Source organism: Pteropus alecto, unplaced genomic scaffold (assembly GCF_000325575.1).
Source record: "Pteropus alecto unplaced genomic scaffold, ASM32557v1 scaffold339, whole genome shotgun sequence".
NCBI lineage: Eukaryota > Metazoa > Chordata > Mammalia > Chiroptera > Pteropodidae > Pteropus > Pteropus alecto.
Window position 1 is genome coordinate 595,074 of NW_006442509.1, and position 16,262 is coordinate 611,335.

A 16,262-nucleotide genomic window follows, 5' to 3' on the forward strand; every position below is an offset into this window, starting at 1 on the left:
AGATGCCGGTGTGGAGCAACCCTGCTCCCCAGGGTGACAACCGGAAATGTTTCCAGATGTGGCCAAACGTCCCGGGGGCAAGACCAGCCCCGGCAGACAGCACTGGTTTAGACCCGCTGCCCCATAATTCGCTGCTTCTGCTCCATAACCTCGTGGCCACCTCCCTGTGCCAGCACGGAGACTGCCTGGACCTCCTCAGAGCTACTTGGACGGATGGATGTCCTGTAAGTCAGGGGTCTCCAGCCCCTGGGTACCGGTCGTGGCCTGTCAGGAACTGGGCCACGGCAGGAGGTGAGTGGCGGGCGGGCCAGCGAAGCTCCGTCTGTGTCTGCAGCTGCTCCCCAGCGCCGGCACCACCGCCTCAGCTCCGCCCCACATCCTCAGGCATTAGAGTCCCATAGGAACACTGGGTCCCTGGGGCCACAAAGGCTGCGGACCGCTGCCATAAGTTAGTTATACTGGACGATGACGCGTCCACGCTTTATCACTGTGGCAATGCGACAGGGACCATCCTCGTACTGACATCTTGATAGCACTCTGTTGAAAATCTCCTGGGGCTGGGGCTGCTGGGTCAGAGAACACACACTACGAATTAGAAACACTCACTTAACGTCTCAGGCTGCTCTCCGGAGGCGCGGCACCAACGGCAGGTGCTCTGTGGCCGTCTTCTGTAACTGAAAAAGCCCGACGGCAAGGTGGTCGCTCACCTCACGGAACCGAGCACAGTCCGAGGAGGAGCGACAGCCTGGGAGCCCTCGCACCCGCAGCTATGACCCGGCTGGGACCCAAACGTGCCGCAGTAACGTGGGGTGGAGTCAGCCGAGGGTCCCCGACATTCGGGATGGGGAAGTCCGCATTTCACCACAGCCGACAGGTCCCCCAGGTCTGGAGAGGGGTCAGCCAGGCAGGGAGGTCTTCGAGAAAGCCGGGCAGGACAGAAACCCGCTGCTGAGGATACCCGCCGGCCCCGCACAGACGAGCGCGCCCACCTTGCAGTGAGGGGCCTCAGACAGCTCCCCACACCACGGCCGGGGGCCGACAAGGTCACGCAGGCCAAAAGCTCTGGAATGTGAAGCCACCTGTCTGAAAGGGCACCAGACGTCCGTATGGACCCAAGTGAGTGAAGGCCAGAGAGGCAGAGTGACCGGCCCAAAGCCATCCAGCCTGCCAGCCGCACGGCCCCAGCGTGACCGGGTGCCCCAGCCCTTTCCCACGGGACCGCGTGCTCCACCTGCACCGCGAGCTCGGCCGAGGGTCAGGAGAGCGACTTGTCACTTTTAATCAGAAGCAGGCTGGGGCAGTTTTCTTGGTCATTAACCTGTCACGCTCCCGCCCTAGCCCTCGAGCTCGTCTTTCAGGGTGGGGGTTTGCGGCCACCGCGGACGGGGCCCAGACAGGCGGGCACTCGGGATGCGGTGCCCCACACCGCGGACAAGGGAAGGAGCCGCACACCCTGGAGCAGGAGGCGGACGCGGCTCGGCAAACTCGGGCTGTGGAAGAAACTCTGGAAATGCCGGAGAGTAAAGAGAAAAGCCTGTCGCTAAGGAGTGAGAGCCGCCGCCTCAGCCAGCGCAGCGGGTGCGCTGGGTCCCGGGAGGACAGTTAATTCCTTAATAGACGTTCTAAGCACACCGGTGAACGGCCTCTTGTTTGCGAAAGGTCTGGAACGGGACCAAAACCCACAAGCTCGGCAGGTCCCGAAGCGGGGGAATTCCGCACGAAAGCAAAGCCTTCTTCAAACATGCGCGTGCTCTACTGAAAAACAGCTCTAATTACTTTTTTAAGACAGGTTTTCAAAATATTGGTTTAATTTTATACTGTTTATCTAAAATTAGTAATAGTTACCCTGACAGATTTTTAACAATAAACGCTTTTAAAAAACGACAGCGAAAGGCTCATGTGTCCCTTTCGGGGCGTCCAAACAAGTCCCCTGTGGCTGCGCACAAGCCCTCATCTCCCAGGGGCCCAGGCTCAGAAAGGCCTCAGAATGTCGGTGCCCTGCAGCCGGGCCTGCCTGCAGCCCTGGAGGGCGTATGCCACGTGACAAGCGAGGCATGTGACACTCAATGGGACAAGCAGTTCCAAACCAAGGTCATAAGCTGGGATCGCCTGTTTCTTTAAAAACAACAAGAGCTGGAGCCAACATGAGTACACGTGCCACGTGCCACGTGCCACGTGCCACCGGACACAGGACCACTGCCCGGGTCCTGCTCGCCACCCAACTCCGCAGCGCTTCAGGGACAGAAGACACACCAGCGTGTCAGACACAAACACAGGTGGCAGAGACAGCCTCGAGCCAGAAGCACTGAAACACTATCCCAGGCCGAGCCTTCAGGGCGCCCCAGATGACCAGGAAAGGTCAGGCCTGCTGTGCTTTCCCTGGATAGTGTTTACGGATGACTTAAAATATTTTGCTCATCAAAAGAACGCACGTTCACATCGACTTCTCACATAGTACCCCAACCTCCACAGACAACAGTAAGCAGCAACCTTCTCAGACAACATGTAACTCTCAGGAACTAATGGGATGTAGGCACTACGCAAACTCACAAAGGCTGATGCTGCTCAGCCTCCCCCTCCCGCCTGGCCCACACCTGCTGTGGTGGACCCTGCACTTCTCCCTGGCCCCCACCCATCCTCCAGTGCTGCTGCGCCCCACGTGAACACGCTCTCGCTAATTAAAGACCTCACTTCACTAACGAGAAATCTGACCGACTGATTATAAACTTCAGCTTCCTAAATGCTACCTCACCCTATTTTGCTGAAATACGTCAGTCTAAGAATGCTCAAAAATTATACATCTAAGATAAAAAGCAGACAGACAAAGAGCCTGGGTCACAAGGCCACAGAATGCTCTAGAATCAGGTCCATCTGTTGCTCTTTCCAGGGAACACCACTGTGAGCAGGATGTCCAGTCACGATCCTTTTAGAACGGGGCCAGGAAGCACGCTGCTCATCTCAGAAGAACTGAGAAGAACAGGGGCAGTGGACAGCTGGGCAGGCACACGGACAAGGGAGACGCGGACGGAGGCGGGGACCACGGAGTCCTGGTGCCCGGGCGGGGCGAGGCCCAAGCTTTGCCCACAAGCCAGGGCGTCCCCCACCCCCACCCCCACCCCGGGAGCCTCCCACCTCACAGCCTCAGGCTCTAGGGACTTCCTGAAGCCAAAGCCCACCCACACTGTTTGAGGCTTGCCCAACACAGCCACACTGCATTCAAATTTTATTATTTTAAAACGCTATAAATATACATTACTACTAAACCTTTCACTGGTGCTAAGGAAACATTTTCATCTCTTTTGCATAAACGCTCGTGCTTCCTGCTGTCGGGCTAGCAGACCAGAGGAGCTACGCCTACAGCATGTCCTTGGCCTTTTTCTGACTGGCGCTCGCTGCGCGGTCGCGCTGCTGTGATGCGTACGTCCAGTTTCCAGCAGTCTCAAAACGGACACCACGTGCGGTCAACTTACATGATCAGCGCCTCCCATTCGAAAAAGTTCTCTTCATTCATGGGGCCTGCAGGAGAAGAAAAATGTGCACATTGTAACCGAAGGCAGCTTTGGCAATTAGAAGTAAATTATAAAAAGGTTAACTTTAGCACCTCACCTGCCACGATGCCTTCCGGAGGGTTCAGTGTTAACTCTATAAAATTAAAAAGTAAAACTATTATGAAACAGAACGGACATTATGTTGGCATTTTAACAACTTAAAAACTATATAAGACTGTAACTTATATATACATATTAGCAGATTAAAATTCTTTGTTCAAAGTCAGTGCCTGCTCTGGTTACATTTCTGATAAAAATGATGTCACTAGTTCTTTATACCAGCAAAAAGCGGAATTTCAAGCTAGAAACCCTTTCATTTTGCAAATGAAGAAACAAACAGGAGTTAAGTGTCTTTCCAAAATACTCCTGCAGGTTATTTTGACTAAAGCTCATAAATCAAACATAGTATACTATTTTCCAAATGAAAAGTGTCTCCTGTCACTCTGAGATGGCCAGCTGCCAGTCTATAGCGCCACTGAGAAATCTGTGAGCCCCACGCGTGTGATACGCCCCCGAGTGCCAGACTTCGGCACTGACAGTAAACCCAGCGAGAAACAAGTCGGCAGCAGCGTCTCTCAGCAATTTACGAAGATTCGTAGTGGGAAGACTCGAGGCCCTACCACTCAGAAGCTGCCACCGAGAAATGTCATCTCAACTCTCGGCCTCCTGGATTTTTATATGGGAGGCTCCAAGATGAAACCCACCCCGTGGACAAACCCGCGAAGGTAAAGAGCAGGAGGAAGGCCATGGGCAAGCAGGCTGGCGACACAGGAGTGGGAAGCAGGCCACAAACGCAGGCCCCATTTGGGCCGCGCGCCGGGGAAGTTACTAAAATAGTAAGAAACACACAAACAGAAGATCAACCAAACCAAAAGTTGGTTCTTGGAAGAGACATAAAATTAACAAATCCCTGCCACAAGGCACAGGACTGGAGAAGAAGAAACAAACCGTCATTATTCACGGATGCTGCGCCAACATACACACAGAAAGTCCAAAAGAACCTGAAGATAAATTATTAGAAAGAGTTTGCCAACGCTGCTGAACAGGTCGAGATACGTAACTGAGCTGCTTCTTTCCATTAGCAAGTCAGAAAAGGACAGTCTTCCAGTTACAACAGGAGACGCGCGGAAACGGGCTTTCAGCGGGGCGAAGGTCTGCAGCAGCTGGACAAGACCTTGCGGAGAGCTGACCACCGCATCCTGCGCAGAGCCCAGCACCTGGCTACCGGGCCACCGCAGGCTGGACGCGAGGCTTCCATGCCACCTCCGCCACTATCCCAACAGGTGTTCTTGTTTGAATTGGACGATTCTAAAGATGAAAGACAGTGCAAACTACCGAGACAGCCAAGGCGCTCTAGAAAGAGCGCGCGGAGAACTCGGTGGAAGGCGCCCGACCTCCGCGGACGCTGCAGCACGCAGGGCAGCGCGCGCAGCCCCTGAGACAGCGGGATGGGGCGGGGTGCGCCCCGCAACAGACGCGCGCACGTACGGCGCCCCCACTCACTCCGAGGGCAGTGCCGCGGGCGGAGGCGACGGCACAGACCTTCCCACGAACGACCAGAAAAATGAGACCTTTTCTGCATTTGACACTACATACAAAAATCACAACATAGAAGAAAAAGGGGAGAAAGGACACAAGGCAATAGAAAACGTGTATATATATATGTTAGAAAACATGTATATATAGAAAACATATATATATAGAAAACATATATATACATACATATACATAAATTGGTCTCTGCCCCTGGCTCCTGGCACCAAGCTCCTAAATCCCATAGGATTTCCTGGGTGACAAGAGCCTCTTTCGTCCCGATGAGGTGACTCTGGGTGGCTCCTGGGTGGGGGCTGGTCTCCAGAAAGACGAGTTATGATCAGAGGCTGGGACTCTCAGCGCCACCCCACCCTCCAGAGGAGAGGGGAGCGGGGCTGGGCACAGGTATGATGGATGGTGCCCACGTGAGGAAGCCCCATAACCCCCAGTGGCATGGGGTTCACGGAGCTTCTGGGTGGGGGGCACGCAGAGGGGCTGGGAGGGCGGCACCCTTCCTCTTTCCAGATGTTCGCGGCCCTGTCACTCTGCCCTTCTATCATAAGCTGGTAACTGTCTTCCTGAGTCCTGAGCCACTCGAGCACATTCACGGAGCCCAAGGCGAGGGGCATGGGGACTCAGACTCACAGCCACTGGCATCTGAAGCAGGGAGGCAGCCTTGCGGGACTGAGCCCTTAGCCTGTGGGACCTGACACTCTCTCTAGGTACCTGGTGTCCGAACCGAGTTAAACTGCAGGACGCCTCACTTGTCACAGCGTCGCCTGGTGGGGGAAAATCCCACACCGGTGCAGAGTGTTGCGAGTGTGTTCGGGGTGGGGGCATGACGGAGACGCACAGAAGGATGGGTTTTCTAAATAGGGCGGAGATGTGTACAGACCTGTCACCAAGGAAGACATGGGCAGCAAATCAGCTCATGAAAAAATGATCAACGTTGTGAGTCATAGGGGAAATGAAAATTAAATCCACAAAAAGATACGGCTATGCAGCTTTATGAGTAAAAACACCTTTACTTAGAACAAAACAGCTAAAATGAAAAAGACCGAATATACCAGCGTCGGCGAGGTTAGCGGCCGCACCTGCCGTGCTCGCCGGGAGACACGCAAAGCGACTAGTTGCCCGCAAAGCAACTAGCTGCCCTCCGTTAAACGGCTGGACCATTCTCGAAAACAGGCTAAACACATACTCACCCTGAGACCCAGCAATTCTCCTGGAGGATACTCACCCAAGGAAAATGAAAATTTCTGTCCCCGTGGATGCAATTTTACTCATAATGACCCCGCACTGGGACCAACCCAAACGTCTACCCCACTGGTCAATGAACGAGGTGCGATCTGCGCGTACGGTGGAAAACCACTCAGCACTAAGGAACAGACCGGGGACACCTGCCACACGTGGATGACTAAGCACTATGCTAAGTGGGGGGAGCCTATTTATGTGAAATTCTGGAAAAAAAGCAAAACCACAGTAACAGAAAGCAAATCAAATGTGGCCAGGGGCCAGGGCCACGGGAAAGTGGGAAGGGACTGCACAAGGGCACAGGGGCACCTTCTGGGCAACAGAAATGTCTGTGCCGTGGCCGTGTGGACAGCCGTGCGGCAGGCTGCACTTGTCAAAGCTCAAAGTCCAGTACATTTGAAATTGGCATATTTTATTGTGTGCAAATTTTATCTCGAGAAAGTTGACTCGCCCCAAAATTAACTTCAGTTGTTTTATGCAGTATAAAACAATAAATCTCCTAGAGGGTAATACAAAATAATATCTTCACTCTCGTAGTATAAAGTCTTCTTAAATAGGACCAACGATCAAGTTAATAACAAAAAAGTTCTAACCATAAAAGAAAAGACTGATAAAATTAAGAATATTAAAATTGAGAACCTCTGACAGCAAAAGACATCTTTTTTTAAATATTCAAAAGACAGCTTTAAGAGGATAAAAAACTAAGCCCCAGAGGAAGATGATATTTGCAATAGATATCAACCAGCGAAGGGCTCATATCCGAACTCATGAAGAACGTCTTGCAAATCAGTAAAAGTACAGAAACAACCTGAAAGAAAATCAAGCACACCACTTAACAGGCACCACACACACACACACACACACACACACACACACACACACACACCTGTGTCCACACGTCTGTGGACAGAGACGATGTCTATAAATAGCCATAGGCGCAGAGATGCGCACATCTCCACAACTAAGCAGCCGATACACACACGACAAGGACCCACCGCGCTCACTGTGGGGAAATTCACGCCAGCGCCACCGCGAGACAGCGCTACCGCCACCAGGTGACCCAGTGACCAGATCAGGAAGCGGGGAAGGGTCCACACGGACCGGCGGTCGCCGAAACGGTCCTCTGGCTACGAGGCTCCTCGCGGCCACCACGACCCTGAACCCCTCGCAGGAGCACAAGCGCAGAAACTCGTGTGCACATGTGTGCGCGTGTTTGCACGTGTGCACCAAGACTCGTGTCTCGGAACCTTTTGCTTTTACCTGCTACCGTCATCACTGGGAAGCGCTTCAGAGTCTACGTAGCAACCAACATGCTTCTGCGCAGAGCGACTTACACCAAATTATAAAAATCCCCCTACGAACCCAGTGGGTGGAATGTCCCTGGATGTAATCGGAGTTTGGTTTTCCAAAGCTCGGCACCCTCCCCGAGGAGACAGTGTGCTCGGGTCAAGGGTGACAGCTTACGCAACGGCGAGCCCCACTCACCAGTCTCACTGGTGAGGGAGGGCCACAATCTAAATCTCAGGAACAAAGGAAAACAGATATTCACTACTGTCCTGAAAATACCGTTTTCACTGCTGGTTCAAAAGTTTGCCACGGGTCTCTATTTTGCTGTATAATTGTATTTATTGAAAAGTACAGTTACAATTCTCACAAAAGCACTCAATTCTGGTGGCGTTTCTTTACATTTGCCTCTCGGTCACACCTGAAGCTCTGAGAGCGATACAGAGACAGCCATGGGCACTGGTTTTAGCACCCCCACTTGGCCGAAACGCCTAGAAGTGGCAAACCGCTAAGCAAACATCAATTAACAAATGACTGATTATACCTTTTCTCTGCCAAGCACTATGCTAGGCAGTGGAGATACAGTGGTGAATGAGACAGACAAGGTCCCTGCCTTCAACGAGCTTCTGTCCTAACGAAGACAGACAGGCGATAAACGAGGGAACACATAAATACAGACAGTCTCGGATTTGGATGCACATGGTGAAGAGCGTGACCGAGTAAAGTGACAGATAGTCACAGTGGGCCTTGCCGCAGAGGTGACACTGGAGGTGGATGACAGCCGCAGTAACTCGTTAATATCCATCAATATACTTAGTTACAATTTTTTTTCTGGTGACGAGAACTTTTTAAAATTTCTTATTTACTTATTTATTTACTTACTTATTATGGTGACACTGGTTAACAAAATCCAGTAACTTTCAAGTGTACAATTCAAGGGTAACACGTATATATGACATTGTGTGTTCACCGCCCATAGTTAGATGTCTTTCTGTCGCCATGCATTTGACCCCATTTACTCCATCTACTTCCCCTCCCCCACCTCTGGTGACCACTAGTCTATTGTCCATGTCCATGAATCTCCGTCTGTCTGTCTTGTTTGTTGCTTTTAGGTTTATATCCCACATATGTGATATCGTGTGGTTTTCAACTTTTTCTGTCTGGCTTATCTCACTTAGCATGATTATCTCGAGGTCCATCTTGTGATGAGAACTTTTAAGATCTACTGTCTTAGCAACTTTCAAATGCACGACACGGCGTTATTGACTACAGTCACCACGCTGCACATCCCCACGACTGAATGACTTTATACCTGGAAGTTTGAGCCTTCTGCCCCTCCCCCAGCTCACCCACCCCCACCGCTCGCCTACAGCAACCACCAATCCGTTCTGTCATCTATGATTTCCGCTTTGCTTTTGCTTGTTTTCAAGATTCCACATATAAATGACATATGGTATTTGCCTTTCTCTGCCTGTTTACTTCACTTAGCATACCATCCTTCAAGGTCCATCCACATTGTCACAGATGGCGTGATTTCCTCCTTTTGTGTGGCTTATTCCATTGTATAAATGCTGTACATTTACAGCAGCATTATTCATAACGGCCAAAAAAATGGAAACAATCCCAATATCTATCAATAGTAGACAAGATCAATAAATTGTGATATATTCATACAATGGAACAAAAATGAAAAAAAAAAAAAATGACGCACAGCTATACACGTTACATCGTACAAAAGAAGCCAAACCTAAACAACATAACGCGCTGCATAGATACACAATACCAAGTACCCACGTACACACGCATGCACGACACAGAACCCAGAGTCACAGTGACGACTGCACACGGCACTGACTGAGAACGCGCGCTTCGGTGGGAAGGCCACGGGACGAAGCGGATCCTGCGGGAAAGGCTGCCACGGGGGTGGGCGCACGCTGTGGGGTGCTGGCGGGCTGGCGGCCTCTCGCTTCCTGGGGTGTGGGGACCCTCTGAGAACTCCCTGAGCTGAACACGTCATCCCTGGCACTTTCCTTCGTCGGCTACATTTCAAGCTAATCAACAGTTTTAAAAGTTGTGACCGCAAGCGTCCAGGCAGGGAAGATGACATCTTGGACCAGAGCAACGACGGGGCGGGGTTCCGTTCTGCTGGTACGGATGGCAGTGCCTGCTGATGAGGGGGGGGAGGACGGACAGGAAGCGTCCCAACGACTGAGTGGTGGCACCGTTACTGGGGTGGACTGGGGTGGGAAGGGGCAGGTCCAATGTCAACACAGAAGGCAGAGATGCCAGGACACGGACAAGCCCGCGGGGGGCGGGCAGCTGGGGAGTCCAGAGAGCCAGGAGGGCTGGACGCTAGAGGAGGAGAGTGGGAAGTGGGGAGAGGCTACACGGGGGGGCAATGGAGCCCCCAGCCTGACGGAGCTCTCTAGGGCTGTTTCCCAGGGAACACCGGAAATGCAGAGTGCTGTTCCCAGGTCTCAGAGAGATGGGGGTGCTACTGCCATTTCGGAGGAAGGGACTAAGAAAACTTACTGTTCTGCCACCAACAAGCCCCGCACAAGGGAAAACTGCCTCACTGGACCTGCCAATGACACCTGTGGACAAACTGTGGCCCAGGGGGCCAGCAAAGGGAGAAAGGAAAGCGTCTGTGACCAAGGGCGTGCCAACACCAGGAAGGCGGCAAGGCCAAGGCAGCAGGAGACCACAGGGCGGCCAGTGACACGGGACGAACTCATGCTGGCTGCAAAGCCAAGTGCACTAAGCGCTTTGAGGACGAGGGAATCGAGGGCCAGCGAGGCCGAGGAAGGACCAGGACCAGGGCGACAGACCCTGACCGGCTCGGCCCGGCTCAGCCCCTCTCTGCAGCTCCTCACAGCGGGAGGCTGAGACCCAGCTCACCAGGCTTCATACGCCCAACTGTCTGAAACCTAATCTGCGTCCTGTATAAATCAAGTTACCTTTTTTAAGAACAACAAAAAACAACAACAAATTAAGGCAGATGAGCTATAAACTGCTAGGAGGGACGGAGGGACCTTAGTTGGGAAAGGGAGAAACAATGACACCGACCATTTCCCCGAGCCTCGAGGAGCTCATACCAAAAAGAGCTGGCTTTCCTCCTCACCTGCGGAGTTCCCCTGGGAACTTCCCTGGGAGCGCTCCCAATTCAGGGCGACGCCCAGCCTCCAGCAGCATTCCCACGGCACCCTTACCCAACGGCGCCATCTACTGGTCAGTGTGGAGCTACAGTGACCCGGCTCTCCAGGAGGGAACGCGTCTGGGCCACAGACACAGACACACACATGTGCACACACGTGTACACACACACAATCATAGTTTCACATTTACTGATAAAAACAACTTCAAAAGGAGAAACGAGGGTATTTGATATGTTGCTCCCTGACATATGCTGTCAATTTGGCTAAAACTCTGATAAAAAATTTAAAAAAAATTTTAAAGTAGTGGTTAGCAGTCTGCTTCACACGCAGAAGGTCCTGGGTTCGCGCCCCAGTGGAGCCACAGTCCAGGCTCTGGGTGCGCCAGGCCCCAGGTGTGCACCGTGAGCGCATGGGAGCAGACGCCTCACCTCCAGAGATTCAGGTCTTAAGGGGAGACAGCAACATCCATAGGTCAGGGGCGGAAGAGGGAGGAGGGAGGAGGGAGGATTAAAAAAAAATTTTTTAAGAGAAAAAAATCTTAATGTCAGAGACAGATGCTACTGATCCCTTGAAATGTTAATTTGTTAAAAATATTTCTTTAATTGTAGCTTTAAAAATAGCTGCCACACAAATTAAAATATAAATTTAACCTTTGGCCCAGCAATCCCGCGTCTCAGAATCTATCCACAGTTACAGTGGTAAAAACAAGAAAAGACACCTGCATAAGGCTATCCATTTCGGAACTATTTTAATAGTAAAAAACGAGAAATGACCCAAATGCTATCCACAGGGGGCAAGTCAAATGATGTGCATCTGCGACAGAAGACTGTGCAGCTGCGAAAGGAGTGACAAACGCCTCCGTGCACAGGACAGAGTGAACCCCAGGACGCGGCGAGGGGAAAACGCAATGGACGAAACTGTAACGAGGTCTCTGAAGACGTGATTCAGGCCAAATGAGGTCACTGAGGCTGGACCTAATGCGATCTGACTGGGATCCTTAAAATGCAGGGAGGGACATACACAGAGGGACAACCGCGTGAGGACGCAGCGGGAAGACGGCAGCTGACAAGCCCAGGAGAGAGGCCTCAGGAGCAGCTACGTCACGTGAAGAACTTTTACAACTTAATAAAAAAAAAATTAAAAAGTGAGCAAGAGACACATGACCTATCAAAAAAGAAATGGACGGCACATAAACACATGAAATAATACTCAACACCACGGGTCACTAGGGAAACGTGAATTAAAAGCACGACGAGAAGATGGTGACGCACGAGGACCCGGACTCACTGCCCTGAAAAAACACGATGACTCAAAAGCTCTATGTGGGGCAATTTCCTTAGCCCGCGAGGGCTGGCTGAGCGACAGCCACACACGGAAAACGGAAGACACCACGTGGAAGCGGGAGCAGCGCCTGGGACACTTCTTACCCTGAGCCCTGCCCCCGGGCACAGCCACCCGCGGCCGGGACGGACTCAGCACACAGAGCTTCTCCCTGAGGAAGGAGGGTGCGAACCCCACGCTGTGCTGCCAGCTGTTAAGCCCTGCACCCGAGGCAGCAGCCTCCAAACATCTCACTTGGAAACCCCACAAGACAGCAGCCATCGGAGGACCCCAGGCCTGGCTCAGAGGGTGGCCCGGGGACAGGATTGGACCTGCACACATGCAGAACTCTCTGGGGACAGAGCCCAGGGTGCCACTTCCACCTCCTTGGCCAGGCTCTAGCACCAGCAACGCCTGGGGTAGCCTCACACACATCTGCCACCTTGGTTTCTGCAGCAGGAGCCGAGGAGTGCTTCTGGATCACCTGGCTCTGGAGGACAAGAGAGCTTGTGTCCCTGGGTACATGGGACTGTTATAATCAGTGTCGCCCAGAAAGGAATTCAAACCCCAGTCTGGCATCCTGATTTCTGTGACTGCTGCCAGGCGATACCTCTACACTGCCTTGCTCTGGGGGCCAGTGAGTCTCACCCTCATGGGCCACATGGGACTGTCACCAACAGGGAGAGTTCTGAGACACCTACCACCCCTGGGGCAGGGCAGAGGCAACGGACAGGGAGCAGGAAGCGTGGCCTTTCTGTGAAGGGGGCCACTAGCCAATCGCAGTTCACAGCCCAAGGGCCAGGCCCCTGATGAAAGCCACACTGGGGGCTGGCCAGGACCCTCTCCAGAACCTCGGGGGACGGGCGCATCTGCATGCGTACCCCGCTGCCACGCCCCAGAGGGCCAGTGTCTCCACGGGGAGAGCTGCACATGGCAGGTGCCCTGGTGGCAATAGGAAGGCGTACGGAGATTTCTAAATCACTGTTAACGCCCTGTTTCTGAAGCCGGGTGCCTCGGGTGCAGACGTTCATTCTATTTCATCTGAACGTACGTGTTTGACACACTTTTACCTATAAGCTTCACAATCAAAAGCTAAAAAGGGTTAACGACAGGGAAAGATGACAGTAACAGGTAGGACGGGTGGACTGGTTCGGGGATGGCTTCTCCAGGGGAGCCGGGCACGAGTGATGAAGACGGCCGGGGAAGAGCCCGGGCCCGGGGGGGAGGGTGCCAACGACAAAGCCGGGGCTGGAGCGGAGGGTGCCAGCTCAGGGGGAGAGATGAGGTCAGAGGCAGGAGAGGGGCCAGAGCATGCCAAGCCCGCCAGGCCACTGCGAGGACTTCGGTTTTTACTGCAACCAGGGGTCCTAGGCAGCGCCACAACCCGACTCTCTGCTGTGTGTGACGACCAGAACCCACTGAGGCAAGAGCAGAAGCTGAAGGGCGAGCGGGCTCACACGGCGGGCACCCAGCCTGAGGGCGCGCCCGGCTGGCGTGGGACTCGGATGCCGTCTGAAGGTGGGACGACAGGTCACCTGTGGAAAGAGGCAGCAAGGCTGGAGCTGCGGTTTGAGCCCACATACCTGGGAGGACGAGGCTGCCGCTGACTGGGAGGAGGGTGACAGCGGTGAGAGTAACAATGGTTCCGGGAAGAGCAGGGGCTCAGTTCTACACGTGTACGTTCGGGGTTCCTATTAGACACTGCACCGAGTCGAAGAACGTCCCCCAGAATCTGTGAAAGCAGCCTTATCTGGAAACGGAGGCCCTGATGAGGTGCTTGAGTTAAAATGAGGCCACAGCGGGCTTCGGTGGCCCTAAGATGACTGGCACCTTTCTGGGAGGCAGAAGGCCATGCGTGACACGCCCAGAAGCCCGAGAGCAGCGAGGCCAGTGGCAGCCCCCGGAGGCTGGAAGAGGCCGGAAGGGAGTCCTCCCCCGTCCTCAGACACCCTGATTTGGGTCTTTTGGCATCCAGAACCGTGAGAGAATAAAGTACCGCTTATTAAATTTTACCGAGCTTGGGCTACTCCATTACGGTGGCCCCAGGAAGCTCACACCTAAGTCCACCACTGACACTTCTGGGAAAGGCTGGGTGACGCGTGGAGGCAAAACATCCAGAAAAGATACCAGGTTCTTTTCCTGGTTCTCCTTTTTCGTTTTAAGAACCTAGGCCAATCATCTCACTTGTTATTCAACTTCCTGTAAAGTCGGGGCCTGAACGGAATCACAGCCAAGGTCCTACCGAGTCTAGGTTGCTGCAGCTCTGTGACTACTCCTAAGGACAAAAAAGGGTGCCTGCACCCTGTCCCAACTACCCAAACCCCGTGCCACAGGCCAGCTGCTTCTGTGAAGTCTACCTTCATGCTGGGTGTGCCACCTTCAAGTGTAGCAGGACAAACTAGACACTAAGACACAAAAGACAAGAATGACTAAACGGAATTTTATTACGTTACTAAGATACAGCAACAACAAAACTCCCCTCAATAACATACTGACTTCATTTGCTATTGTTGATGTGACAAATCACCACAAACTCAGTGGCTTAGAACACCGCCCACTGATGATCTCAGTTTCCAGGTGACAGAAGGCTGGGCACAGCATGGGTCAGTTGGCTGGCTGCTTAGAGGCGCGCGAGGCAGCAGTCAGGAGTTGGCAGGGCCGCCTCCCCAAGTTCATCCGGGTTTCTGGCAGAGCTCAGTTCCCTGCGGCTGTAGCACTGAGGGTCCACGGTCCCTGCTGCCGCTGGCCGGAGACCACTGTGGGGTCCAGAGTCGCCCACGGCCCTCAGGTCCTGGTCACTCTCCAGCTCCTCCTCAGAGCTCCCGTCCTGCCTCACCGCTCCTGCCTTTCCTTCCGTTTCGGGGCCTTGTGCGGTTATGGTCGTACCCCGAGTCTACGCTGATCTCCCTGTCTGAGTCAGCTGGTTAGTAAGCTGCCGATGACATCTGCAAAGTCCCCTCGCAACGGTGCCCAGCTGAATGTCTGACCGAATAACCAGGGGACAGGAATCTTAGGGACATCTGCAGAGCTCTGCATACATACTCCAAAATGACATATATTGACACATAATGCACTTGTGTGATACAGCTTTGGAAGTCAATCATTATTTATGTTCTATTATTGCAGAGCGACCACATGATTGAAACAATAGATGAGGCTTTTGTAAATACAGTAAGAGGAAAATCACCCTCGCTAACACAAATGCCCTCAGGAAATACAAGTTCAACAAAGCTAAGGCTGGACGGAAACAGCCTGAACTTAACTTCCCCTCAGGGGCTTAACAGGTTCCTCTATGGAAACTGAGAAAATAATGCCGGCTCGCAGCCCAGAGACGGCCAAACAGACTAAACCAGACGCGGCCGCACAGACCAGGATGCCGGGAAATGGTAAATTTCCCAGACATCTGAACCCCGGGCCAGGATTCCCATGAGGACCCAGAGGCCGCAGCCCCCTCAGCCTACCCTCCGCTCAGAGTGAGCCGCCTCGTCTCTCCCCAGTCGTGGGGGACACAGGCGGCGCGCTGCTCAAACTTTTATGTAAGGAGCCTGCACCGGCGGCACATCGCCCCCGCCCCGGGCGGCGCCGCCCGTACGGTCAGGACGCTGAGCGGCGTGCGTGTTCACCAGCTACGCGAAATTCATTACGTTAGTTCATTTTCAACTCTCTGCTGAAAGTATCCTCAGTGCAGTTATAGCAACAACGTCAACACTGCCGAGCTCCCCATCCGGGGTCTCGCGAAGCCGAGTCTTCCCGGGCGAGGCAGGGGCTGAGCCCAGGTCTGTGGCTCGGGGCCCCGCGCCTGAGCAGGGCAGGCCACGCCGTGTCCCCACCGGCTAACCAGGGCCCCGTGGGCGCGGCGGTATCCCAGGACTCGTCACGGCAATGCTCCCAAGGGAGCTTTCCGCCGCCAAAACGTGGAACGCGCAATGTTCCGAGGTTCTCGTTTCTCCCTTTGTTTCCCCAAACCGCAGAAAAATCTACAGGCTAACGAGCACTGAGGAGGCTCTGTGGACACCATCTGGGAAGAATGACAGGTGGCACTGTCCTGAATAACGAGAACACCAAAGTCCGACCTTTCACCCCGAGCCCGCCGCGACGCGCTCCCCCCGGCGCTGCTCTCGAACCTCTCGGCGGGCGGCTCGGGCCCCCTCCCCGTCCCCACGTGCGG

At 53.5% G+C, this 16,262-nt stretch overlaps 1 protein-coding gene across 2 annotated transcripts in view; it reads right to left on the minus strand.

Moving 5' to 3' along the window:
* The window catches only part of UBE2G2 (ubiquitin conjugating enzyme E2 G2), a 16,842-nt gene extending 13,200 nt beyond the window's left edge, over window positions 1–3,642 (minus strand). For both annotated transcript variants that reach the window (XM_015597640.2, XM_006922557.3), the window contains exons 1-2: window positions 3,607–3,642; window positions 3,471–3,516 (exon numbers count right to left, since the gene is read on the minus strand). In XM_015597640.2, coding sequence (XP_015453126.1) covers window positions 3,471–3,511 — 41 coding nt within the window. In that variant the 5' untranslated portion in view covers window positions 3,512–3,516; window positions 3,607–3,642. The remainder of the gene's footprint in view (window positions 1–3,470; window positions 3,517–3,606) is intronic.
* Window positions 3,643–16,262: the final 12,620 nt, after the last annotated feature.